This window comes from Ahaetulla prasina, chromosome 14 (genome assembly GCF_028640845.1).
Source record: "Ahaetulla prasina isolate Xishuangbanna chromosome 14, ASM2864084v1, whole genome shotgun sequence".
Taxonomy (NCBI): Eukaryota; Metazoa; Chordata; class Lepidosauria; order Squamata; family Colubridae; genus Ahaetulla; species Ahaetulla prasina.
The window spans coordinates 13,789,501-13,817,410 of record NC_080552.1 but is presented as its reverse complement, the minus strand read 5'-3'; the positions used below and the strand labels follow the sequence as shown (position 1 = coordinate 13,817,410).

General features: G+C 44.4%; 1 protein-coding gene across 5 annotated transcripts; it reads right to left on the bottom strand.

The window, feature by feature from the left end:
• Positions 1-549: 549 nt before the first annotated feature.
• Positions 550-22,949, bottom strand: TBC1D24 (TBC1 domain family member 24). 5 transcript variants are annotated; one of them, XM_058157092.1, is made up of 8 exons: positions 22,820-22,949; positions 12,366-13,406; positions 11,376-11,393; positions 6,729-6,887; positions 5,055-5,118; positions 3,776-3,871; positions 3,436-3,670; positions 550-2,717 (listed from the first exon to the last, which is right to left on the bottom strand). In XM_058157092.1, the coding sequence occupies exons 2-8, from the start codon at positions 13,328-13,330 to the stop codon at positions 2,563-2,565; spliced, it is 1,692 nt and encodes a 563-aa protein (XP_058013075.1). In that variant the 5' UTR covers positions 13,331-13,406; positions 22,820-22,949; the 3' UTR covers positions 550-2,562. The 5 variants fall into 5 exon arrangements, with proteins under 5 accessions (XP_058013075.1, XP_058013078.1, XP_058013076.1 ...); XM_058157095.1 differs by having other exon boundaries at positions 11,376-11,390; XM_058157093.1 differs by having other exon boundaries at positions 22,733-22,840.
• Positions 22,950-27,910: the final 4,961 nt, after the last annotated feature.

Sequence of the window (27,910 nt, the reverse complement as noted above, 5' to 3'; positions counted from 1 at the left end):
CCCCAGGACTTCGTCAACTTCCTGATCTCCAGACCTTCCGCCGCGAGCTGAAGACGTATCTATTCTTCCGCACAGGACCGGCATAGAATTAGTTTTATCATTTGTATTTTAATTGGGGTTTTATGGTTTTATGTATTTTAATTATGGGCCAAATTTAATAAGTTTTTTATTACTGTTTTTACTTGTATTGTACCTATTTATTGTCGATTTTTATTTGGCTGTGAACCGCCCTGAGTCCTTCGGGAGAAGGGCGGTATACAAATTAAATTATTATTATTATTATTATTATTATTATTATTATTATTATTATTATTATTATTATTATTATTATTATTATTATGAAGCTGCTTTGAAGAATGAAGTCATATTCAGTTTATTTTTTATTTTTTTACAATAAAATCAATCGGATTTCTGGACAGTTACAGAGTCACACACCTTATACAGACCTAGACCAGGACAACTGGACGAAGGGGAGATATAAATTAGGAAGTGGGGAAAGCTACGGGGGAAAGTCACAAATGTCTCTGGAGGGGAAGAAAAAAAAAAGAACCCCACCATCGGAAATAAAATCTGCACGTTCACACACATTCAGTACACCCATCTTGAAAATCAAGATGCACAGCACCAAAACAAAGATAGATAGAGAAAGAGAGAGAGAGGCAATCATGTTACTGAAAAAAATTGCAGGCCTGGATAACTCAACCAGTCCTAATTAATGGAGAAATTAAGAGAAACGGCTGGTTTGTATACCAATCAACCTAACACTGCTTTGGAAATACTGTTTCTCTAAGCACAAATGCAGAAGGATACTCTAGAGCAGGGGTCTCCAACCTTGGCAACTTTAAGCCTGGAGGACTTCAACTCCCAGAATTCCCCAGCTAGCATGGGTTGCTGGAGAGCTGGAGCCTCAAGAAGATTCCATGTAGGAGATGACCAGGCTGAGCCTGAGGGAGGGGTCAAACGCGTCGTAAGTCATGAGATCCTGCCGCACACCCGCAAGAGATCTGAGCCCAGCCCACCTTGAATGACTCCCTTATCTCCCACTCATTACCCATAACTGCCAGTTAGTTAGAGTCCTGTAGAGCAGCAAAGCTGGCTGGGGAATTCTGGGAGTTGAAGTCCTCCAGGCTTAAAGTTGCCAAGGTTGGAAACCCCTGCTCTAGAGAAAGATCAAGTCATAGCTCTGGACCAAGGCTGGTGGGGTTATTTCTGTGCGCAATGTATATTGCATTGGACTTCAGTGGCATGAAGCTATTATCTAAAATAAGTATATTACTGATATGCGGTACCAGGAATGTAAACAGAAAAATATGAGGAGGGTTGGGGGTTCCCCTTAACATCTACAGATCAGCGTGTCACTGCAGAATGAAAATTAGGACTTCAGAAAGGTTTTTCACCCCACGTATTTCCCCAGTAAACAGCCGGGACAGCAACCAGGTACAACAGACTTACATTTACACACACACACACAAAAAGCAGGGGTTAAATAGATTTAAGGGAGTAAGTCCCTGAAAATAATGGGTTGGATCTGAAGGTGGCTTGTGTGCTATGCAATAAAATCTCTCCGTCTACTGTAGCTCTGTGAGGATCAGGGAATTCCTAGTAGGGTGTAATACACAGAGGGTGAGAATGAGGGAAAAGTGAAAGAAATCAGTATCATAATCCATTGATTATATACAGTCCACTTTGGATGGAAGCTCATATCTATAAGGAACGAGACTTGCTGGGTTGAATCAGTGCAGTGGTGAAATCCTCCGTGGTTTGCCACCGGTTCGCTGCCCGCGCTGTGGGTTCATGCGCAGTGCACGCCAAATGCATGCTGCGTGTGGAAAAAGGAGGCTTAAGAAGGGAAGTAGAGGGGAACAGCGAGGGGGGGGAACAGCTATGCCGCGCGATTTTAATTTCCTAGAAAACAGAATAAATCGCGCGGCACAGCTGATCGTCGGAAATACCAGTTCGCCTGAACCGGTAGCTTTTTTTACTACAGGTTCGGGAGAACTGGTAGCTTTTTTAACTACCGATTCACCTGAACTGGTAGCTTTTTAAACTACTGGCTCACCCGAACCGGTAGCTTTTTTTATTACCGGTTTGCCTGAACTGGTAACTTTTATTACTACCAGTCACCTGAATCAGTGCGAACCGGTAGCATTTCACCCCTGAATCAGTGGCTCATCCACATCTGTCAAGATCAGAAAAAAAAAATCCCCACACTTGAATGTCTCAAGTGATGACAATGCTGATAAGAGTTATGGATCAACTGAGGGGTGTGTGTGTTAAAATCCCCCCTTCCCACCAAAAATATCAGGGTGTGCTTCGAACCCAACACAGCAGAAAGAGGCTAATCATTTAGACTACACGGAATCACGTACAAAAACACGGCGACTAAACAACTAGGCCCCAGATTTAGCCGAGAGCTTCCAATTTTTAGCTTTTTACAAAGTACAAAGGAGCTTAATTTTTGAGGGGCTTCAGAGGATAGCTTGGTTCCTGGAAACTGGAAATGGGCACGGAAACTTGAGAAATACTTCATGGGCTAGCTAATGTTGAAAGAGGGCAACCTTCTCAGCTGTTCATAGTGTCCTTGAACCCCCAAACCTCCATGATAGCTATCTGAAAATTTTCAGAGCACAACGGTTGATTGTTGAAAGTATTGCAGTGACCCGTCCTTCCGTGATTCAAGTCTGCGTCAAGATAGAGGGCTTGGCCATCGCCACCACCTGCAAAGAAGAGGGTCGTCGTGTCATTTTGGAACGTCTACGTCTTGATGCTATAGCACAATACGGTTGTTATATTACAGATAGTCTGTTCTGACCTAAGCTTCCCCAAATCCCGAAGCAGACTCCTTGTCCCGACAAAAAACCCTTTTTATTAAGTTACTGTGAATTCTTTCTCATTCACATCCAGCCAAGTCTTTCAAGGGAGAATTTACAGTCGCAGACCTTATCTGGCTTGGGGAGCTGCCAGGCCGATATCTTCAAAAGTTGGCCAGGAGTCTCGGAGAGTCACGAACCAATTAAGTGAACTCCGGCAAACTCCACTCCCCTTTTGCTCCTCTTTTATTCCCTCTGGGAGGGGCCATTCATCGTCCACCTGTGGCCTTACTCCCAAGTCGACCCTTGTTCTTTAGCTGTTCCCTTCCTCTGGCAGCTCTGTACTTGCGCACACTGGGAACAGGCTCCAGCTGTTCGTCTGCCTCACTGATGTCAGACTCCGAAGGCAGCTGATAACTGGCATAAGACACACCCAAATTTTCACCCTCTTTTAGGGGGAAAAAAGTGTCTTATACTCCGACATTTTTGTAATTTTGTCTGTTCACAAACGAAAGTGTTAAAGCAACCACACCGCGCTAACAGAGAGCACAGAATGTAAGACTCATTTCTCTCTAGAAAATACAAACCACAGTTTTGAGAGGAAGCTGGAAAAGTGGAAACCTACCTACGATGATGCATTCAGTGCTACCAGCCATAAACATGGACGCTGCTTTGGAAGGCAGGTTGAAATGCCGGGTCGAAAGGAAAGGGGAAAGGCGACTGGAAGGATCCGGGGGGAGATTGGTTGAAGAAGGGGAGTCAGAAACGACTGAAGAATTGTTTTCTTGTTCAGAGCCGGTCATAACGAGTTCTGGGTGTTTGATTATAACCCACTCGTATCGTTCCACTTCGGGCACCAGCTGGAAAAGGGGAGGACATGAAATGAAAAAAAAAATGCGAGTGTGCTTAAGCCAGAAGGCTGAAGGCTTGAAGTCATTTGCAAGAAAGTCACAATGGTTTCTTACCCTGAATACAAAACATTCTCCTGTCCCAAAGAAACTTAGCTTGCCTCCTCCTCGTTTGCGTTCATGCCAGTCGGTCGACAAATAAGCCCCACAGACCTGGGAGGGGGGCACAGTAAAAAAGACACTGTTTTAGGAAACGGATATGCACCTCTATAACTGCTTGGTTTGGTTCTGCAACCCAACAAGACAGACACAGACTTCAGAGGATCATTAGAACTGCAGAAAAAACAATGGCTGCCAACCTGCCTTCCACTGAGGACCTGCATACTGCACGAGTCAAAAAGAGGGCTGTGAAAATATTTACAGACCCCTCGCATCCTGGACATAAATTGTTTCAACTCCTACCCTCAAAACGACGCTCTATAGCACTGCACACCAGAACAACTAGACACAAGACAGTTTTTCCCCGAACACCATCACTCTGCTAAACAAATAATTCCCACACCACTGTCAAACTATTTCCTAAGTCTGCACTACTATTAATCTTCTCATCGTTCCCATCACCCATCTCCTTCCGCTTATGACTGTAACTTTGTTGCTTGTATCCTTACAACTTATACTGACTGTTTCCTAGTATGACTTGACTGCTTATTTGTACCCTATTGCTATCATTAAGTGTTGTATCTTATGATTCTTAACGAATGTATCTTTTCTTTTTATGTACATTGAGAGCCTATGCGCCAAAGACAAATTCCTTGTGTGTCCAATCACACTTGGCCAATAAAAAAATCTAATCTAATCTAATCTAATCTATTTTGAGAAAGTCAATATAGCTGTAGTGGAATGTAATCTGGATTCCCAGCAAGGAGGGGCTGCTCTCCTCCAGAGGGCAAAGTATCAGTGGAGCTTGGAATATCTGGTAGGCAGGAAGGGAACAAGGACTGACCTCCACCCCAGCAGTTCAGTGATACAGATAATTGCTTTAGTCTGGCAAGATTCTGTCTGTAGGTGAAGTACAATAGAGGAAACTACTTTTGCATAATGCCACGTGTTGTTCTTGGGCCTGACAATAGCTGCTGTTTCAGTTGTCACCTCAACTCTGGCAGATTTAAAAGCCAAGTGTGTTAAATATCTGAATGTGCCTCCAATGAATCTTCGGTGGAAGTGCAACAAATAGGAGCATCAAACAAGTCAAGGGGTCTTTTGTTGAAAAGAAAGTGACAATGGAGATTTCTGCTTTTAGTTAGGGGAAGAAAATCTTAAAGACATTGCTTTACTCAAGCTTATGAGATTCACCAAGAGAGCCTCTAACCGGGCTGTTCTTTATCCTCTCACTTACCTCTTGCATAGTCGTTTTAATCAAAAGGAGAGTCGGTTCATGTCCCTCACAATGTGGGTAAAAGCTAATGTACAAACATGGATATAAAAAGATGTCTTTATGAAACATCCATTCAACTTCTACTGAAACACTAATTTATCTTCTACTAATTGAATACACTCCCCTAGGATCTGACAGCGTCACAGACGTATAGTATATTTACGAAGCAGGGATATTACGGATGGTGAAGATGCCAGTCCTCCACTTGGGAGTTGAGAGTTCAATCCCAGGTAGCGGCAGATGTTTCTCTTTAAGGCCCAATGAGAAAATATCTGCTGCGAACCTCACATAGGTGTCAGGAAGGGCATCCGGCCAGTAAATGCTCAGCTCCATCCAGTTGCCCTGATTCTACCCCAAATTAAGGGATTTCAGGGTCGTAAAAGAGCGTTACATATAACTATATATTTATTGATAGATAGAAAGAAAGACAGACAGAATAAAAATATAATCAATGTTTGAACCTTCAGATAAATTTAATCCAATAGGAACTAAAAAGTTCCATCCATCAAAACAAGCATTGTACTTGACGTGAGGGCATGTACACAACTAATCAAGTTACAGTAATTGTACAACTATCATATAGGTATTATAAAAAGAATGCAGGTTTAAAGTCATTCACTGCTTAATTTTATACCCTTTAAAGGCATGAAAGAAGTGATAATCGTTTTGACAACCCTCATCTTATTCTTAAGCAAACTTCACAAGCTAGTAGATTCAAAGAGAGGCAGAAAATGTCCCAAGACACTTGGTGAGCTTCAGAGTTGGGAAGAACTTTGAGTCAGGCTTTCCAGTCCTCACCCAACTTTTTAAAATCATCCTGTTGCCAAGTTGGTAGGACCAAGCTGGGGACTGATTGTCCCAGAGAAAATACACCTGGTTGCTAAAGGTTTACACCAGGGTGAAATCCAGCAGGTTCTGACAGGTTCTGGAGAACCGGTAGCAGAAATTTTGAGTAGTTCGGAGAACCGGCAGATACCACCTCTGGCTGGCCCCAGAGTGGGGAGGGAATGGGGATTTTGCAATATCCTTCTCCCAGGAGTGGGGTGGGAATGGGGATTTTGCAGTATCCTTCCCCTGGAATGGGGTGGGAATGGGGATTTTGCAATATCCTTCCCCTGGAGTGGGGTGGGAATGGGGATTTTGCAGTATCCTTCTCCCAGGAGTGAGGTAGGAATGGGGATTTTGCAGTATCCTTCCCCTGCCACGCCCACCAAGCCACGCCCACAGAACCGGTAGTAAAAAAATTTGAATTTCACCATTGGCTTACACTGATTTGATGGCGCACCATCAATGCAGGGACAACATAGGGCCTCTGGTGGCTCAGCAGACTAAGTCTGTCTGTTATTAACACAGCTGCTTGCAATTACTGCAAGTTCAAGTCCCACCAGGCCCAAGGTTGACTCAGCCTTCCATCCTTTATAAGGTAGGTAAAATGAGGACCCAGATTGTTGGGGGCAATAAAAGTTGACTGTGTATATAATATAAAAATGAATGAAGACTATTGCTTAACACAGTGTAAGCCGCCCTGAGTCTTCGGAGAAGGGCGGGATATAAATTCAAATAAAAAAAACCCATCAATAACTTTTTCCTACTACAAATCCTTTTTTTTTTTTAAATGATGGAGTTAGTTGCTACCTGTTTAGGCTGAAGCCATGCTCTGAGGTGGTAAACAGAAGTAGAGGTTGACAAAGGGCAAAGCGCTCGGGAATCCATGACCAGATGTCTCTCATCTTCTTCACATCGACAATTTCAGACTTGAAGTTCTCAGCGTGAACAGCCAGGTGGATATTCCGCCTGGGGAAAACAACCACCACCACCACCACAAAAACAGGTTAAGAAAAGGCAACTGGCTTAAGCCGATTCTACCTCTTTCAAGTGTTAAAATAGGAAGAGAATTATTACTAAAAGATAATACCGCGTTTCCGTGAAAATAAGACCCTGTTTTATATTTTTTTGAACCCTGAAATAAGCGCTTGGCCTCATTGCCATGCGCTCAAAAACCCGATTGGGCTTATTATCAGGGGATGTCTTATTTGGGGGGGAAACAGGATAGCAGCAGCCCTAGCACTTAGATATATATAGCAATAGCAATAGCAATAGCACTTAGACTTATATACCGCTTCACAATGCTTTGCAGCCCTCTCTATGCGGTTTACAGAGTCAGCCTCTTATCCCCAACCATCTGGGTCCTCATTTTACGGACCTCGGATGAAGGATGAAAGGCTGAGTCAACCTTGAGCCAGTCAGGATTGAACTGCTGGCAATCGGCAGAGTTAGCCTGCAATACTGCATTGTAACCACTGCGCACAAGGAAGGAAGGAAGGAGGAAAGGAAGGAAGAAGAAAGGAAGGGCAATAGCCCTTAGACTTATATATCGCTTCACAGTGCTATACAGCCCACTCTAAGCGGTTTACAGAGTCAACCTATTTACCCCCAACAATTTTGGGCCCTTCCTTGGTATAGGGCCTCCTGTTTGGGCAGGGGGGTTGTGTCGTGTCCCATTCCTCCACTGACGGCCGGGTCAGGGAAATCCGAATCAGGCGTGCCTCTGCAGCTCTGCCAAAGTCCTAGCAAAGTCCTCAAGGCAGGCAGGAGACCAGAAAGTGACTTCAGCAAGATATGTTAGACTTTGCCTGACTCAGAGACTGCCAGAAAGCAGATCCTTTATATAGGCCATGGGGTGTGGCTCCATGACTCAGCACTTATCCAGGCCTGCCCCTCCCTTCCTTCTGTTGCCTCCGCCTATCAAGTCTTCTGACGCGAGGGTCACTCCAATCGGCAGCTGTTGGTAATTGACCTCCCTCAGGCTCACATGCTGTGGGGGAGGGGTCTAGTTGCTCCGTTTGCCTGGGCATGGAGCCAGGGCTGGGGCCGGAGGTGCTTCCTCCTCCTCAGCCTGTCTGGGCATGGAGCCAGGGCTGGGGCCGGGAGGTGCTTCCTCCTCCTCAGCCTGTCTGGGCATGGAGACAGGGCTAAGCAGATAAGAAGGCAAGACACAACAGGTTGGACTAGATGACTTACAACTGTGACTTACAACCGTGATGGCAAACCTATGGCATGCGTGCCACAGATGGCACGTGGCGCCATATCGTTGGAAGCGCAAGCATTGCCCTAGCTCAGCTCCGACGCGCATCTGCATGCCAGCCACCTGATTTTCGTGACCTCCAGTCCATCAGAAGTCGGGAAACGGGCCATTTCTGGCCTCTGGAGGGCCTCCAGGGGGGTGCAGAAGGCTGTTTTCGCCCTCCCCAGGCTCCAAGAAAGCCTCTGGAGCCTGGGGAGGGCGAAAAACAGGCCTACCGGGCCCATGGTGCCATTGTGTGCCAAAAGCGGGGATTGCGCAGGTGGTGTGTGTATCTCGCATGCATGCATAGGGGTGGGTGGGCACATTGAATTATGGGTGTGGACACTCCTCCCGCTTTTGGCACGCAAAGGCAAAAAGGTTAGCCATCATTGACCTACAAGATCCCTTCCGACTCTTGTTATTCTGTGATTGTTGTGACCCAGGTTCCTGGACCCGGACTCCTGGACTCGGATGATTCAGAAAGTGAGGGAGAAGACCTGGCAAGCCCTGCTTCTCTTGAGCCCTCTCCCTCCCTGGCACCCACTCAAAGGGAGGAGGAGGGGCCGGCAAGGCCTGATTCTCTGGAGCCTTCTTCTGATTTGGCAACGCCCCAAGAACAGTTTTGGAGTGATGCAAGACTGCGCAGACGTGACCGGCGCGTGCAGCAGAAGCAGCGTTGGGATAAAGCCAAGTAATAATTGTCATGCAGTGACACCTGCAGAGACTATAAATAGGAGGCGGGACTTCCTGGTTTTTTGTCTTGGACAAAGCAATGAATTTGCGCGGGCAAACTGTATCAATGGAGGGAAGAATATATTCGTGAGTAATTCTGGCCTTATCTATAATTTGCTCGTTATCTCCAGAAACTTGGCAGGCCCGTGGGTAGACGTGGCCAGGACATCTATCTATGTAAATAAAAGGAGAAAAGGAGGCCTCTGACTGACTCTTTGCTGGGAGTATTGGGGTGATTGATTTGACAGCAGCAAGTAAAGGCAGCCTTGAATTTTACCGCACCACCACCAACGCACATACGCTTACTGTTGCCATCACCTTAGTGCAGCCACAGCTATTTGGAAGCCAAATCAAGTTAGAGTAGCGCGCCGAAGATTCAAACGTTCAAACCTACCTTTGGGGATGAACTACTGCAAAGCACGGCAGCAGAGACGGAATTGACAGAAAAGAAGGCACGAGAAGGGAGACAAAAGAAAAAAAAAGAAGTCAAGAAAAAACCAGCAGTTTCATACATCCCCACCAAGTGCATGGAAAAAGCCTACAGAGAAACACAGAATAAGATCTGAGCAGACCAAGAGTGAAATAAAGGACAGTTGAACACATTTTCTTGGTGTTTTTTTTTTTTTTAAAGTCGGTTCTCAATTCAATGGTTTTTAAATTTTCTAGGTTACATTTCGTTTCTAAGGAATCTCCCTCCCCACATTTACGACTTCTAAGTTCATTTATCTACGGAGGTTCTCAGTCAAGGTGCTTTTCAAAGGGTCAGGAAATCCGAATCAGGCGTGCCTCTGCAGCTCTGCCAAAGTCCTAGCAAAGTCCTCAAGGCAGGCAGGAGACCAGAAAGTGACTTCAGCAAGATATGTTAGACTTTGCCTGACTCAGAGACTGCCAGAAAGCAGATCCTTTATATAGGCCATGGGGTGTGGCTCCATGACTCAGCACTTATCCAGGCCTGCCCTCCTTCCTTCTGTTGCCTCCGCCTATCAAGTCTTCTGACGCGAGGTCACTCAATCGGCAGCTGTTGGTAATTGACCTCCTCAGGCTCACATGCTGTGGGGAGGGGTCTAGTTGTCTGCTTGCCTGGGCATGGAGCCAGGGCTGGGGCCGGAGGTGCTTCCTCCTCCTCAGCCTGTCTGGGCATGGAGCCAGGGCTGGGGCCGGGAGGTGCTTCCTCCTCCTCAGCCTGTCTGGGCATGGAGACAGGGCTGGGGCCGGGAGGCATACTAGGACATTCCTCAGCGTTCGGAAGCAGATAAGAAGGCCCCGGCTGCGGTGAGAGCGGGCAAGACACAACAGGTTGGACTAGATGACTTACAACCGTGACTTACAACTATGATGGCGAACCTATGGCACATGTGCCACAGATGGCACGTGGCGCCATATCAGTGGACACGCAAGCATTGCCCTAGCTCAGCTCCGGCGCGCATCTGCATGCCAGCCACCTGATTTTCGTGACCTCCAGAAAGGTCAGAAGTCGGAAACGGGCCATTTCTGGCCTCTGGAGGGCCTCCAGGGGGGTGCAGAAGGCCGTTTTCGCCCTCTCCAGGCTCTAAGAAAGCCTCTGGAGCCTGGGGAAGGCAAAAAACAGGCCTACTGGGCCCATGGTGCCATTGTGTGCCAAAAGCGGGGGTTGCGCAGGTGGTGTGTGTATCTCGCATGCATGCATAGGGGTGGGTGGGCACATTGAATTATGGGTGTGGACACTCCTCCCGCTTTTGGCATGCAAAGGCAAAAAGGTTAGCCATCATTGAACCTACAAGATCCCTTCCGACTCTTGTTATTCTGTGATTGTTGTGACCCAGGTTCCTGGACCCGGACTCCTGGACTCGGATGATTCAGAAAGTGAGGGAGAAGACCTGGCAAGCCCTGCTTCTCTTGAGCCCTCTCCCTCCCTGGCACCCACTCAAAGGGAGGAGGAGGGGCCGGCAAGGCCTGATTCTCTGGAGCCTTCTTCTGATTTGGCAACGCCCCAAGAACAGTTTTGGAGTGATGCAAGACTGCGCAGACGTGACTGGCGCGCGCACAGAAGCAGCGTTGGGATAAAGCCAAGTAATAATTGTCATGCAGTGACATCTGCAGAGACTATAAACAGGAGGCGGGACTTCCTGGTTTTTTGTCTTGGACAAAGCAATGAATTTGCGCGGGCAAACTGTATCAATGGAGGGAAGAATATATTCGTGAGTAATTCTGGCCTTATCTATAATTTGCTCGTTATCTCCAGAAACTTGGCAGGCCCGTGGGTAGACGTGGCCAGGACATCTATCTATGTAAATAAAAGGAGAAAAGGAGGCCTCTGACTGACTCTTTGCTGGGAGTATTGGGGTGATTGATTTGACAGCAGCAAGTAAAGGCAGCCTTGAATTTTACCGCACCACCACCAATGCACATACGCTTACTGTTGCCATCACCTTAGTGCAGCCACAGCTATTTGGAAGCCAAATCAAGTTAGAGTAGCGGCGCACGAAGATTCAAACGTTCAAACCTACCTTTTGGGGGATGCACTACTGCAAAGCAACGCAGCAGAGACGGAATTGACAGAAAAGAAGGCACGAGAAGGGAGACAAAAGAAAAAAAAAGGAGAAGTCAAGAAAAAAACCAGCAGTTTCATACATCCCCACCAAGTGCATGGAAAAAGCCTACAGAGAAACACAGAATAAGATCTGAGCAGACCAAGAGTGAAATAAAGGACAGTTGAACACATTTTCTTGGTATTGTTTTTTTTTTTTAAGTCAGTTCTCAATTCAATGGTTCTTAAATTTTCTAGGTTACATTTCGTTTCTAAGGAATCTCCCTCCCCACATTTACGACTTCTAAGTTCATTTATCTACGGAGGTTCTCAGTCAAGGTGCTTTTTCAAAAGGACACTGGACTTTTCTTGAAGATGTTTCACATCTTATCTCTAAGAAGCTTCTTCAGAATTGAAGGAAAACAAAGCAAGTCCAGTTTTTTGTATTTTTTTAAGAAAGGACTTTTGGGTCTAATTCATTTATTTTTAACTTACTTTTCCTGACTAACTTGCCTCAAAAGTTCACTTATCCATTCAACAAATCCCTTTTATCTTGGTTTTCCCCAGACGCAGGGATTTTAAAGACAAAGCATCGGCAATACATTATAATAGACCCTGTTTCCCCCAAAATAAGACATCTGATATTAAGCCCAATCGGGCTTTTGAGCGCATGCGCTTAAATAAGCCACCCCCCCTTGAAAATAAGCCCTCCCCGAAAATATTTAAATGCATGCGTAGCCGGTCCCCACTATTTCCTCTGGTTTCCTCCACGCGCCCCAAAATAATAAGACCTCCCCGAAAATAAGGCCAATTGCGTATTTTGGGGTTGAAAGAAAAATATAAGACAGGGGTCTTATATTCGGGGAAACACGGTATATTATTTATATTTTCCACAATGGTTGAAACTGATATGCACAGATATACTTGATTTTATGGCAGTTTTCATTCCCCATTAATGAAATGTCACTACCTTTTCTGCTTCACCGTTATGCCTTTCTGCTGCAGGGCCTTCTCGTTGGCCATTTGAAGAAGCCGAATCTCTTTCCGCGAGAAGAGACGGATTGCAAAGGCTTTCTCCAGCAGCTTCTCCGGGGAGACCCACTTTGCGATGTCTCTCACGAACACTCGGATGTCCTGCTGAACGTTTTCCGACTCCCGGGTCTGCCCGACTCTGAATTTGTGAAAGAATTTGAGGACAGCCAAGACAACCCGGTAGAGCACCTTGTAACCTTCTACCAGGAAGACGTCGAAGACCCGGGCGAAGTATACGAAGGGCAGTTCCCCGAAGAGCCACCGGTACCAATCCGAGTAGACTTCTAGCACATCTTCCGAGATGGCCACGATAAGTTTATGAGCTGCCTGGCAGTACTTATTAGCCAGGTCCCCGAAGGTCATGCAAGACGACTCAAAAGCCAAGAAGGTCTGATCGATGAAGCGCTTGGACGGGTCATTGCAGGCCAGGATACGGCAAACTTTCTCAAAGCACTCGGCTTCGTCCCTGCTGTAGTGAAGGAGGAGGGCCACTACAGAAGGCAGGGCCGGGCAGAATGAGATGTCTGGGAATTGGCTTCCAATGCAGGAGATGATTTTCCTGACGGCCCCGATGCCTTCAGCGTTCAGGCAGTACGTGGGAACCAGGCTATTATCTACGAATTCCGGAAGGGGAAGGGTGTTGCTGTTTCGCTTGCCAAGGATTTTCCCCACAATGTCTCGGTAGACGTGGGCATCTGGTGTCACCGTGCGACAAGGGATAGAGCTGATCAATTTATCATATACTTTGGCTCTTAAAGAGTGGCTCTTGGCCCAGTAACCTTGGCGAGCCAGTTGTTTCAGCATTTCGGTGTGAAATTCGGTGCTGGTCAGTTCCTTTTCATCATCAGCCTGGATGGTAGCATCCATCTTGTCCCAATCTATAAACCTACTGTATTCACCCATGGTTGCCAAGGCGGTCTTAAAGAAAAGACATAAGTGATTTCTTTTTAGCAGTCCCTTGGAAAGTTTACCCTGCCTCCTGCAAGAGAACAAAAGAGTTATTTAAATTTGGAAATGTCAGGTTGCCCTTTTGTGGCTAATTGTATAAAAGGGAGGGCACGTTACCTGTTGGGAGACGGGCTTTTTCGTTTTAAATGGAATTATGTAGGCAACAGCTTATATTTAACGTGCACAGTGTCAGGGTTCCCAGTAACATACCCAACGCAATCAAACCTCTGAGGTTTAGGTGTTCCTCAAAGTACAATTTTATCAGTCATGTCACAGCAATAGCAATAGCACTTAAGACTTATATACCGCTTCACAGTGCTTTACAGCCCTCTCTAAGTGGTTTACAGAGTCAGCCTATTTTCCCCCAATAATCTGGATCCTCATTTTACCCACCTCGGAAGAATGGAAGACTGAATCAACCTTGAGCCTGGTGAGATTCGATCTTCTGGCAGTGGGCAGAGGGAAGGAAAGAAAGAAGGAAGGAAGAAAAGAAGGAAGGAAGGACAGCAATCCCTTCACAGTACTTTACAGCCCTCTCTAAGTTGTTTACAGAGTCAGCCTATTTGCCCCCAACAATCTGGGTCCTCATTTTACCCATCTTGGAAGGATGGAAGACTGAGTCAACCTTGAGCCTGGTGAGATTCGATCCCGCCAAACTGCTGGCAGCTGGCGATCAGCAGAAGTAGCCTGCAGTACTGCACTCTAACCACTGCGCCATTGCGGCTCCTCACATTGGCACATCTGTTGAAAACCCAACTCTGAAGTCCCGGGGTTTTCTCCACCCAAATTAAAAGTCAAAGTTCTTTCCCCCAGTCCACATGTCCAATGCATGGTTCAATCCGGCCATAGCCCCAACTCCAGTTGGTTCCAGTCCGTGCCTCTCCAGCACCTGGTGAGAACCTCCTTGGTTCCCAGGAGAAAAAGTCCCCAGCTATCTCTATTCACACCTCCCGTTCCCACAGCTCCAACCAATGTGGTTGTGGCAGCCCTGAAGATGCTCCAAAATGGCTTCGGGGTTGACACACAACTAATTCGCTCGTAACCCAATGCTTTCTCCAAAGGAAGACATGAAAAGCTAAGAGACAATCTCGGAATGCAATAATCGCCCACAGAATAAATATGGAAGATGATGATAGATTATAAATGGCAGTCAATTGCCATCTCACACATATAACAAAAGTTTTAAGATATTGTTTTCCGATAATAGAAATAGAATTTTCTAGAAGACCACACATTCCTAGATCTTCCTACACGGCTTTGTAACTGCAAACCCGCAGATCTTAAAAAAAAAATAATCTCACTAATTATAATCTAACGGTAATGAATAGTAATTTATAGCACTTTAAATTAATAAACCAAAAGATTCTTTTTCCCTTCAAAAAGCATACATAAAAGACAGTGTGTGCACAGCATGGCTACTATTTTGAGACAACCCAGGACACAGAGGTTTTGTCATTACAAACAGTGGTTTATATACAAGACCTCTCTATATAGACATTCACGTGGTACCAGGCAAGCAATCAATCTTCAACTCTACAGGGAGAACTACAATCCAGATAGAACACAAGGAGGAGAGAGACGCCCTCTAATGGCCTCCCGTATATAGACAGCTTCTTAAAGTGGCAGTAACCCTGCTGACTCATCCTCAGTTCATCATCTTGATTTACAGCCTTACAACGGCTGGTCCAGAGGTAGGTTTCAGCAGGTTCTGACCAGTTCTGGAGAACCGGTAGCGGACATTTTGAGTAGTTCGGAGAACTGGTAAATATCACCTCTGCCTGTCCTTGCCCCCATCTATTCTCTGCCTCCCGAGTCCCAGCTGATCAGGAGGAAATGGGGATTTTGCAGTAACCTTCCCCTGGATTGGGGTGGGAATGGAGATTTTACAGTATCCTTCCCCTGCTATGCCCACCAAGCCACGCCCACAGAACAGGTAGTAAACAAAATTTAAACCCACCACTGGGCTGGTCAGCTTTAAATCTTCATTACCCTGACAAAGACTACTCAATATACAATTTTAAGATCTCAACCTGAGCAATTTCTAGATATGCAGCTCTCAATTCCCAGTTTATTTTATTATTTATTTTATTATTCAAATTTTTATACCGCCCTATCTCCCAAAGGACTCAAGGCGGTTTACAGCCTAATAAAAACATAGTAAATACAAATTAAAAACAACATTTAAAAAACTTATTAAATTAGGCCAAATTTAAAACTGTCGTTAAAATAGTACAAAACCCCATTTAAAAACTAAATTTAAAACTAAAAACCCTAGGCCAGCCCTGCACAAATAAATAGATGTGTCTTAAGCTCGCGGCGGAAGGTTCGAAGGTCAGAAAGTTGGCGAAGTCTTGGGGGAAGCTCGTTCCAGAGGGTGGGGGCCCCCACAGAGAAAGCCCTTCCCCTGGGTGTCGCCAGTCGGCACTGCCTGGCGGACGGCACCCTAAGGAGTCCCTCTCTGTGAGAGCGTACGGGTCGGTGGGAGGCAATCGGTGGCAGTAGGCGGTCCCGTAAATAACCCGGCCCTATGCCATGAAGCGCTTTAAAGATGGTAACCAAAACCTTGAAGCGCACCCGAAAGGCCACAGGTAGCCAGTGCAGCCTGCGCAGGAGTGGTGTCACATGGGAGCCACGAGGGGCTCCCTCTATCACCCGCGCAGCTGCATTCTGAACCAACTGAAGCCTCCGGATGCTCTTCAAGGGGAGCCCCATGTAGAGAGCGTTGCAGTAATCCAAGCGAGATGTCACGAGCGCATGAGTGACCGTGCATAGGGCATCCCGGTCTAGGAAGGGGCGCAACTGGCGGACCAGGCGAACCTGGTAAAAAGCTCTCCTGGAGACGGCCGTCAAATGATCTTCAAAAGACAGCCGTCCATCCAGGAGAACGCCCAAGTTGCGCACCCTTTCCATCGGGGCCAATAACTCGCCCCCAACAGTCAGCCGCAGCTGCAACTGATTGTACAGGGGTGCCGGCATCCACAGCCAGTCCGTCTTGGAGGGATTGAGCTTGAGCCTGTTTCTCCCCATCCAGACCCATACGGCTTCCAGACACCGGGACAGCACTTCGATAGTTTGAGCCAGTTTGCCCGAACCGGTAGTAAAAAATGCTACTGGTTCACTGAACCAGTAGTAAAATAATGTTAAAAAAAGTTCCGACAATCAGCTGAGTGATGCGATCATTGGAACTTTAAAAAAAAAACTTTTTAAGCATTTTTTTATTACCGGTTTGGGCAAATAGGTGATAAAAATATGCTTTAAAAAAGTAAAAAAAAAAAGGCTCAGACGATCACACAGCACAGCTGTGATCGCCCGAGCCTTTACTTTTTAAAAGCATTTTTTACTACCTATTCTCCCAAACCGGTAGTAAAAAAATGCTTTAAAAAGGTTAAAAAAAAGGTTCCCAAGATGACAGCTGTGCTGCGCAATCTTTGGAACCTTTTTAAAAACTTTTTTAAAGCATTTTTACTACTGGTTTGGGCAAATAGGTACTAAAAAATGCTTAAAATTTTTTTAAAAAGGTTCCGACGATTGTGTGGCACAGCTGTGATTGTCGGAACCTTTTTTTTAAACTTTTTTAAAGAATTTTTTATTACCTATTCGCCCGAACTGGTAGTAAAAAATGCTTTAAAAAAGTTTTAAAAAAGGTTCCCAAGATCGCGTGCCACAGCTGATTCTCTCCCCCGCTGTTCTACTTATCTTGCCAAGTCTCCTTTTGGTGCAAATTGTGCATGCATGGCCAGTGTGCATTTGGTGTGAACTGCGCATGTGTACGTACAGTGCATGCTTGGCGCGCAGCATCTATACGCAGCCAGCAAACCGGTTCGGATTTCACCACTGAAAAGGATGTATTACTACTATTAACCACAATGCCACAGGACCTGTGAACAATTTGAAGAAGCTCAAAGAGGGCAGCAAGAACTGGATAAAATTGTACATGGAACAGAGCTAAAATTAATCAGTAAAATATATGAATACCTACTGCGATATAAAATGGAAGACGAGGTGGCTAAAGAAACAATGATCAAATGGGTAAAAAACTTCGGATACAATATAGAATTGGAGAAATGGGAAAAAATGTGGAAAACAAATATAAAAACGACAATGTCAGCGGCTGTTGTGTCTGCGCCCCCCGAGCCGGGCCTCCTGCGAGAAAGTGACTTGGAAAGTGAGGGGGAAGGGCCATCAGGATTTACCTCGGGAGCACCGGCTTCCCTGGCTCAGCTCCAGGAGCCAGAGGCAAGCCAGGGGGAAGAGATAACAAGGCCTCCATCCCCTGACTCTTTCCCCCCCCTGGCCACGCCTCCAGACCTGGCTGATGGCAATCAGGCCTGGCTGGACCCTAGGTTTCGTAGGCAGGAGAGGTAGGAACAACAGTAGCAGGGGTGGGGCAGGCCTAGGAAGTGCTGAGTCATGGAGCCACACCCCACAGGATATAAAGGCAGCAAGAGCTGCTGTGCCTCTTCGTAGCAGGCAAATTAACTGCTTAACTAAGAGCTGAAGTACTGTTTGACTCATTGGCGTCGAGGGAGATAACAGAGACACTTAGCATACGCTCGCTATTTTGCTGCCAGAGCTGATAGTGCCGGCTAATTAAGCCATCGCTCGGACGGAGGCAAAGGGGGACAGAACATTGGTATTTAAGGAAAACCAGCTGAAAATGTTTTATAGATGGCACCTTCCACCTGCAAGGCTTGCTAAGATGTACCCGAATAGCTCCGCACTATGTTGGAAGTGTAAAAAGATATACGGAACGTATTACCATACATGGTGGACATGCCCAACAGCAAAAAAATTCTGGGTTAAAATTAAAAAGTGGCTGGAAGAAATAACTAATCAATATATAGACTGGAGACCAGAGACCTTCCTGTTGGGAATATTCAACACGCAATATAGTAAAGAAATAAGATACCTAATGCTACATATAATAACAGCTGCCAGAATAGCCTATGCACAGAAATGGAAAAACGAGAATACTCCAACCGAGGAGGAGGTGATAAACAAAATCTTGGAATGTGCTGAAATGGACAAACTATCAAAGGAGTTAAAAGAAAAAGAAGAGTCGGAATATTATATAGTATGGAACAAATTGTATAATTGGTTAGAGACTAGAAATACTAGATGATGAAAAAAGGTGAAAAGCTTATATATACATGTATATAAAGTGGCAATGCATGAAAGAAAATAAATAGAAGGATAGACATGATAGAAGACAAAAAGAAACAAAAGAGAACGGGTCGAAAAGGAAAAGTACAATTAAAAGAAAAAGAAAGGGGGAATAAGGATGTAAATATGAGAAGAACAAGGAAACGAAGCTGATGTGAAGAAGGAATATATGCTTTATGTCGATGTATGTCATGTATTGTTATTCTTTTTTGTTTAAAATAAAATGAAAAAATAAAAAAAAATTTTTTTGAAGAAGCCTGGTAGATGACAATTACAGATAAGAGGGTAAGAGGTCTCCAAATACAATGCTGCTTTCCCTACCCCATAACTGAATAACAGTTCTTGTCCAGAAATACAAGGTCACTATGACCCACATAAAACTGACATGTTTGGGTTCTCAAAATGTTTTCTAATCAGAGACTAAATGGGAGCTATACAAATACAGTCTGTTATACAAAGCTAAATTAGTTTTTTGTTCATTGTGTTCAAACAACATTGAATTTGGTTTTATGGCGCTCGAGAGGCAATACTGTTAAGTGTTTCACTATTTTAACGAGAGAGAGAAATTGTGAAGAAATAAGATAAGAAATAGTATTTCTTCCATAGAGAAAGATTGTACCGTGCTATAAACATGCAATTATTAAAACAGCTTTGCTGGAAAGTGGCTGACACAAAGCTGGATGTTAGTACATTATCACTGTTATTTATCCTGTTTTTTCCCCCCCCAGCACCTTTTTATATATTTGGCAGGTGAGGGATAGGAGAACAGGGCTTATGCAATTGGTACGTGCCTGAGACCAGTGGTGAAATGTAAAATTTGTTACTACCGGTTCTGTGGGCGTGGCTTGGGGGTAATGTGACTGGATGGGCGTGGCCAACATTTTTTTACTTTTAAAAGCATTTTTTTTACTTTTAAAAGCATTTTTTTTACTTTTAAAAGCATTTTTCAGCCGAAGAGGTTGTAGAAAAAATGCTTTTAAAAGGCTCCTCTGACAATCCCAGCTGAGTTGCCTGATCGACAGAGGCTTTTAAAAGCATTTTTTAACAACCTCTTCGGCCGAAGAGGTTGTAGAAAAAATGCTTTTAAAAGGCTCTGACAATCCCGCGCGATCATCAGAGGCTTTTTAAAAATTTTTTAAAAGCATTTTTTCAGCCGAAGAAAAAATGCTTTTAAAAGTAAAAAAAAAAAACCTCTGATGATCGTGCGGCTCAGCTGGGCACGGGGGGGGGGGGGAGGAATTTTTGCTACCACCCACCGCCATCGCTTCCGGATCAGGCGATCCGATCCAAACCGGGAGCATTTCATCCCTGCCTGAGACCAATTCTACAATTATTTTATTTATTTATTTATTTATTGAATTTATAAATAAATATGCCGCCTATTCTCCCATGGCAACTCAAGGCGGCTTACAGAATATGAAACCACATTTAAAACAATAAAAATAATCAAATAAATTAATACAATAAAATCACGACCCCCTCCACCATCCCCGCCCCGGCAACAGCAGATCACATGAGACATTTAATGGGGTCCAGGTCTTCAGCGCCTTCTGGAAGGTCCATTCTAATCTCTGGAGAGATAATGTTCTAGAGAGAGGGAGCCACCACAGAGAAGGCCCTTCTGGGTCCCACCAGGTGTATCTCCCTCAGGGATGGGACCCGTAACATTCCCTGCCTCTCCGTTCTGGTGGGTCAGGTAGATGTGACCGGCAAGAGACGGTCCCTCAGATAATTACAACCGGTCCTCACACTTATGACCATTGCAACATTCTCACAATCATGTTGTCAAAATTCAAGCACTTGGCAATTGGCACGCATTTATGAGAGTTGCATTGTTTAGGGATCAGGAGATTGAAATTTGAGATCTTCCTAGTCAGCTACCGACAAACAAAGTCAACTGGGAAGGCAGGTTTGCTTAATGACTTATGTAATTCATTTAATAACTGTAGTGATTCACTTAATGACCATGGAGGCCATAAAATCAGGCCCGACTCACCTGACAACTGGAAATTCAGATCCTGGTTATGGTCCTCAGCAGTGGTGGGTTTCAAATTTTTTTTACTACCAGTACTGTGAGCATGGCTTGGTGGACATGGCAGGGGAAGGATACTGTAAAATCTCCATTCCCACCCCAATCCAGGTGAAGGTTACTGCAAAATCCCCATTTCCTCCAGATCAGCTGGGACTTGGGAGGCAGAGAATAGATGGGGCCAATCAGAATTTTTACTACCAGTTCTCCGAACTACTCAAAATTTCCGCTACTGGTTCTTCAGAACTGGTCAGAACCTGCTGAAACCCACCTCTGGTCCTAAGTCAAGAACTAGAAATAAAAATCTATAACTAGGTTATAATAACCTATAAATGGAAAATGGAAACAACTGCAGTCTAACAAAGCCTTTTTAAAAATCATATAATTACGAAACCCAAACATTGCTCTCTTTCTTACCCATCACTAAAAAAGATCAAATGAACCTATAAACTTGAATCCTTATAATCCCCTTGAAATTACACTTTTCTCAGCTATTAAATTGAATCTATGGCATTCAACTGAGAAAGGCCAACCAAATTTGGTTAAAAAATCAGTAGTATCAATGTTTATTTTCTTTCTTTATAGAGAAGAAAAAATAGGCTTTTAAGCATCTTGCTTGCTGAATGGTTATTAAAAAAATTCAACAACTTGCAACTAACTAAGGTGTTTCCTCAGAAAAAAGGACAAATGAAAACGTAGCCAGGATGACTGAATATCTAACTCTCAGATTAAAAATCTAAGAAAACAAATTTTGGGGTGTCTGGAAATTTAAAAACTTACCTTAAAGAATGTGAAACTTCTAGCTGCAGTTAAACTGCTGCATCCGAGTTTATTTTATATGGTTTTGATATCAATATAGCCTTTCCCTCTCTCTAAATGGCTTTTCAATCCAAAGTCATGAGAAAATGATAGCTTAATTGGTTACTCGTGGTTAAAATCAGTTCAATTATTATCTCATGAATTTCTTGAAAAAATCTGGAAGAAAATATCACCCACGCTGAAGCTCTACAGCACATACTAACATTTACTGCCCCAAGGCATAATTACTTTTATGAAGCACCAATTAAAACACTATAAAAATGATAAACAAGGGCAGTTTTCTTTTGTTTATTTAACCTGTCGGAAATTGGCCGTTTCAAGTGTACCAATTTGGTGCATTTGAACTTGGCATCACACAATGATATATGTGTGTGTGTGTGTGTGTGTGTGTGTGTGTTTAACATCTAGTCCTTTGTGTTTATGCCACAACAGCTCTGTAACTATGATAGTTTAGATTGTTTGAAGTATCAACAACTAGTCCAGCAGACAAGAGGTAGCAACAATCGTTTTAGATTGCTCATGTTTTGAAATACATCTTCCCTTTAGTACTTACAACGCTCATGCTAAAAAGCATAAATCCATTCTACTTCTCATATGATTAGATTTATTATTAAATTTATATGAGACTACAATGCTCTTCCTGGATGATGCGAAACTAATCAGGGTGCAAGGCAGGAAAACCCCAAAAGGCAACACTTTGTGTTCCATCCATTCTTACACACATTCATTCTGTCGTCCTAATAAATTTGGTGGGTGGACAACAGCGCCGGGTGCACTGTTGGAAAGACCCCCCCCCCAAAGACTAGATTAATTAGTGATCATGCAGAAAATCTATTTATGCACTGGTTTAAAGTTGACACTGCATTGATGGGACAGCATCAACCCATCAGCTGTTGCGTGCAAACCGTCAAGATCATCAGGGTAGGATCCCAAACATGGGCAGGTAACTGGATGGTGATGCAGTTATTTTATTTTATTTTTATTTATTGATTTTCGTCAAGCGTGCGTTTTATGACAGATACCAGTGTAAAGATGATTATAAATACATGGAAAGGGTATGAATTAAAAAAAAACATTAGGACAGGGGCGGTAGGCACCGCTGGTGCGCTTATGCAGGTGTGTAGGCAGGTATGCACTCTGATTATGCTCAGGGGCACTCTCGTCTTGCAGGGAACCATGGGACGAGCGGGGTGGAGGAGAATAACGAGGAGGGGGCCTGAAAAGAAACCCAGGTTTCTCCCCCCCCCGCAGCACCTTGCCCCCCCTCCATCCTCAAACCAAGCCCCTTTTTTTTCAACAAACCCCCTTCCCCACTGCCTTTCCTGCGTGAAAAGGCAGCCCCTTACCTCCACCTCGCCTCCTTTTCCGCAATAAGCCCACGTGCACGCGCCTTTCTCTCCCTTTCCCCCCGCGGGAGCGCGCTTCCGTCTCACCTGTAGCCTCCGCGCTCCAGGTAACCAGGCGCGGACCCACCTGGACAGCCGGCGCAGGCGCAGTTGATAGCCTCCGATCTCGCCCCCTCTACCCTTCTCCGCGCAAGCGCTTCCCGTAACTAATGCTCCGGGTCTGTGGCGCGCATGCGTAGTGAGGGACTCCAAGGCCGGTGCTCTTTTTGTGTGTGTGTGAGGAGGGGCTGCTGTCACGCTTCTGCGCGTGCGTACTGGGCTAATTCGCATCTTCATTGAAGGAGGATGGGAGTGCAAAGTGACTTTTTTTTAAAAAAATATTCTAGAAATTAATCAGAATTTATTAATTAATTAGGGAGAGCTAGCTAATCTTTCTGTGAACGAGTCACTGTCAAGAATCAGGAAAGCCTACGGAGAAGGATATGAGAAACATAAGGTGGAAAAAGTAGAAAATTTAGCTGTGTCTCCTGCAAAATTTCTGTTTCCAGGTGAAGGGATTGGAAACATTTGCAGGAAAGGAAGGAAAGAAAGAAGCAAGCAAGGAGAGAGGGGGGGAAAGAAAGAAGAAAAGGAAGGAAGGAAGAAAGAAAGAAAGAAGGAAGGAAGAAAAAAGGAAAGAAAGAAGAGAGGAAGGAAGGAAAAAAGAAAGAAGGAAAGGAAAGGAAGGAAGAAAAAAGGAAAGAAAGAAAAGAGGAAGGAAGGGAGAAGGGAAAGAGAAGAAAAGGAAGGAGGAAGAAAGAAAGAAAGGAAAAAAGGAAAGAAAGAAAAGAGGAAGGAAGGAAAAAAGAAGGAAAGAAAAGAAAAAAGAAAAGAGGAAAGAAAGAAAAGAGGAAGGAAGAGAGAAGGGAAAGAAAGAAGAAAAGAAAGGAAGGAAGGACTAAAGGAAAGAAGAAGGAAGGAAGGAAGGAAGAAAAAAGAAAAGGGAAAGAAAGGAAAAGAGAAGAACAGGTAGGAAGGAGGGAAAAAAGAAAGCAATAAGGAAAGAAAAGGAAGAAAGAAAAAGGAAAGAAGGAAGAAAAGAGGAAAGAAAGAAAGGAAGGGAAGAAGGAAAAGAAAGAAAAGGAAAGAAGAAAGAAAGAAAAAACGGAGGAAGGAAGGAAGGGTTTTTTTTTTGATCTGCAAAGTCTCCATCTTCCCATTTATTGGGCAACTGAGATGAATGGCAAGAAGGAGAAATGGAATGTATCAACATCCAATGCACTGAGAAAAAAGACATTTATCTTCATATGAATGCCCTGGACTTCTTGAAGGGCCAAAAAAAGGCCCTTCTCCATTCAGTCACACCCAAAATGCCCTTAGATTAGAATGCCAACATTGACAGGGCCCGCTGAAGTACTTTTATTACTTTAAACTGCACAAGCGCTGCACCCGTGTTCTTTGCCCAAGGCAGAACCTTCCTGTACCCTTAAATCACCTGCCGATTGAGCAGGCGGGCAGGATCTGTTTTCTCCCAGCAACTTCAGGGTGCTCTCCAAATCACGAGAGATTTCTTAACAACTGATCTTGGAAAGAAAGGATTCTTGATTCAGGGCAGAGCTGCTGTACCGACACCTAATAAAAATCAAAACAGGATCAATTTCCTTGGAAAAAAATAATTTTTTGTTGGTCTTTTATGGCACCCTTTACCTTGAGCAATGAGAACTGGTGGAAAGGTATGGTATCTTCTCCTGGGTTGTTAAACAAGCGAGTGGCTGCCACAAAGAAGAGGGAGTCAAGCTCTTCTCCGAAGCAGTGCTGGGGATGTGTCGCAAACACACGTCTTCTCCACCATAACGATGTTATATAACAATTGTGGCAAACCCTTTGCACTGCTTAGTCATTTCCCTTTTAGCATTGAATATGCAATGGGCCACACAGTTTAGGTGTTGTGCCTCGCTCGCCCCCCTCGCCGCAGCCAGGCCCCTCTCATCTCCTGCCAGACACTGATAGTACAGAAGAATGTCCTGGCATGCCTCCAGCCCCCAGTCCTGGCACCATGCCCGGACAGTCCGAGCAAGACAAATGGCCTGACATACCTCCAGCCCCCAGTCCTGGCACCATGCCCGGACAAACGGAGCAGCTGGGCCCCTCCCCCACAGCATGTGAGCCTGGGGAATGTGAAGCCAGTCACGAGCTGGAATTACCAACAGCTGGAGGCTGGAGAGATCCACGCTTCCGGAGAATGGAGAGGCGACATCAGCAAAAGGAAGGGAGGGGCAGGCCTGGATAAGTGCTGAGTCATGGAGCCACACCCCATGGCCTATATAAAGGATCTGCTTTCTGGCATTCTCTGAGTCAGACAAAGTCTAATCTGGATTGCTGAAGTCACACCTTGGATTCCTGCCTGCCCTGAGGACTCTGATAGGACTTTGGCAGAGCTGCAGAGGCACGCTTGATACGGACTTCCCCGACCCGGCCGTCAGAGGAGGAGTGGGACACGACATTAGGGATTGCAACTATCGTATAGTCCAGGGGTCAGCAACCTATAGCTCTGGAGCTGCATGTGGCTCTTTCACCCCTCTGCTGCGGCTCCCTGTCACTCAAAATATGCGTCACAACCGCCAATGTGCAACACCCACCAGCATGCGATTTATTGAGATTTTCATCCCCCCAGTAGGCCAACCGTGGATAAATCCAAGAAAAGAAAAGTTTCAGAAGAAAATAGAACGTTTAATTCAACTACAAATGCTAGTTTTGTGGCCGCTCAAGAAATAGTCAGGCACGGGAAAGGTTTTGTGGCTCCTGGTGTTTTCTTTTCTGTGGGAAATGGGTCCAAATGGCTCTTTGAGTGTTTAAGGTTGCAGACCCCTGGTATAGTCAGATCACGTATAATTGACACTGGATTTTATTAGAGATTTTAGTTGTTATTTATTATTTTATGCTAAAAAAATTTTAAGTGTATATATACTGAGTGCTTTTATTTGTTTTGGTCTCTGGTCTAAGTGCCTGATCTTCGGACTTTTCGCCGTGAGCTGAAAACGCACCTATTTATTCAAGCAGGACTGGCTTAAAAGTTTTATTAAATTTTAATTGGGGTTATTTATATTTTAAGGTTTGTTAAATTGTTTTTAAATTTCGGCCACCCTGTAATATGTTTTGTTTTAATCTTGTTTTAATGTGTATATTTTGGATTTTTATTTGGCGGTACACCGCCCTGAGTCCTTCGGGAGAAGGGCGGTATAAAAATAGAATAAAATAAAAAAATAAATAAAAAGACTGTAATAAAAAAATTGTTGTTGTTCACTAAATGGACTGTGGTAACTCGAGGACTGTTTGTATGTGGAAAGAAAAAGATGCAAATTTATGTCTGTTTTTTTCTGGTTGTTAAAAACCTTGGACAAGGTCTGCCTGGAATTTCACCTGTCAAGAAACGCAACCCCTTTTCCTAAAAAAATAACTCACGTTTCACCAATAAAATCACGATACCGTAACTTTTTGGCAGTGTTATCTGAATTGGCCAGCTGTAGGCAAGATGTCGGGAAGAAGTACCAGCTGGAATTGGTATTCCCCCTTTCTCTGATCTCCACCCCCCTTCTCATCTTTCCCGTAGGGCTGCAGCTTATCTCGTTGACATTTATTCATTAGTGCGGGTTTTGCACTCGCCTCCAAAGGAAATTCCTTGCCTCTCTTGAAATTCCCTGTTCCTATACCTTTGCACCTGAAACAGTCCCTGGCACCTGGCTCCTTTATTTATTTATTTATTTTACAAACAAGTTTTATTAAAAAATTTCTTTCCTCATACATATTTTATGAACAGAGTGTTGACCGGGTCACCTCTTATACATAATCCTAATCATAGTTATAATGTATTTTAATCTTCCCCTTTTTTTCCAATATTCATCTTTTTTGTATAATCCTTTATCACAAAATCGTTTTTCACCATATCTTGTTATTTCAACTTCTGCCGTGTTATTCTCTTTCCATAATTCTTTATCATTTTCAATTTTACATATAGATAACACACTTTACGCCATATATATATATATATATATATATATATATATATATATATATATATATATATATATATATATATATATATGTTTTCTGAGGTTTTCACGGTGTTTGTATATAGGTCTTTGGTTGTTCAGGTTTTCTCCGTAAATTGGAAATGTCTTGGCAACGTTTCGAAGTCTCATTCGTCATCTTCAGGCTTCAGCTCAGGCTTCTGGGAGCAATGTGTGATCGCAGCTGTTTCTTCCTTTAACTGCTAGTGGGGTTTGAACTGATTGGGTGGGAGCTTGGCTGTGCTCTGATTGGATGGAGGTTTTTTTGTGCTCTGATTGGCTGGGGGTGTGTCCTGTTTGGGTGGGGGCTTGGTTGTGCTCAATTTAGTCTGTGTTGCAGGGGGATTTGAGCTGGTGAGCTGCATAGCTGTTGTTTGGCTTTGTGGTGGTGCTACATCTTCATAGTGGGTGTCAGTCTGCTGCATGTATGGATTGGAGGGGTTTGAAATGGCTAATGTTGCAGCTGTGGTCTGGCTTCTGGTCCTTGGTCGTGCTTCATGATCAGTGTGGGTTTGGGTCTGTTTTCTGGGTGGATGTGCAGTGGTGACATCCTGTGTGGACCTCGTGAGTGTGGGTCTGGTGTCATTCCTCGTGTTAGGGACTCGTTTGTCAATAAGGGCGGGTTTCCAAATGGCTGGTAGGCGGGAAGTATCATCTCGTTTGTTCATGCTGTGTGGGCGTTTTTCTATCTCAATGGCTTCTCTGATTATTCTGTTGTTAAAATGTTCAGTTTTGGCGATAGTTCTGGTCTTTTTAAAGTCAATATCATGTCCTGTGACTTTAAAGTGTTGGACCAGGGAAGAAGTTGGTTCCTCTTTTTTGACTGAGTTCACAAGCCAATCAGAGCACAAAAAAACCCCCAGCCAATCAGAGCACAGCCAAACTCCCACCCAATCAGTTCAAACCCCCACTAGCAGTTAAAAGGAAGAAACAGCTGCGATCACACATTGCTCCCAGAAGCACGAAGCTGAAGCCTGAAGATGACGAATGAGACTTCGTCGCCAAGACACTTCAATTTTACATATAGATAACACACTTTACGCCATATATATATTTGGGACACACCCCCAGCCAATCAGCCCCCACCCAAACAGGACACACCCCCAGCCAATCAGAGCACAACCCCCCCCAT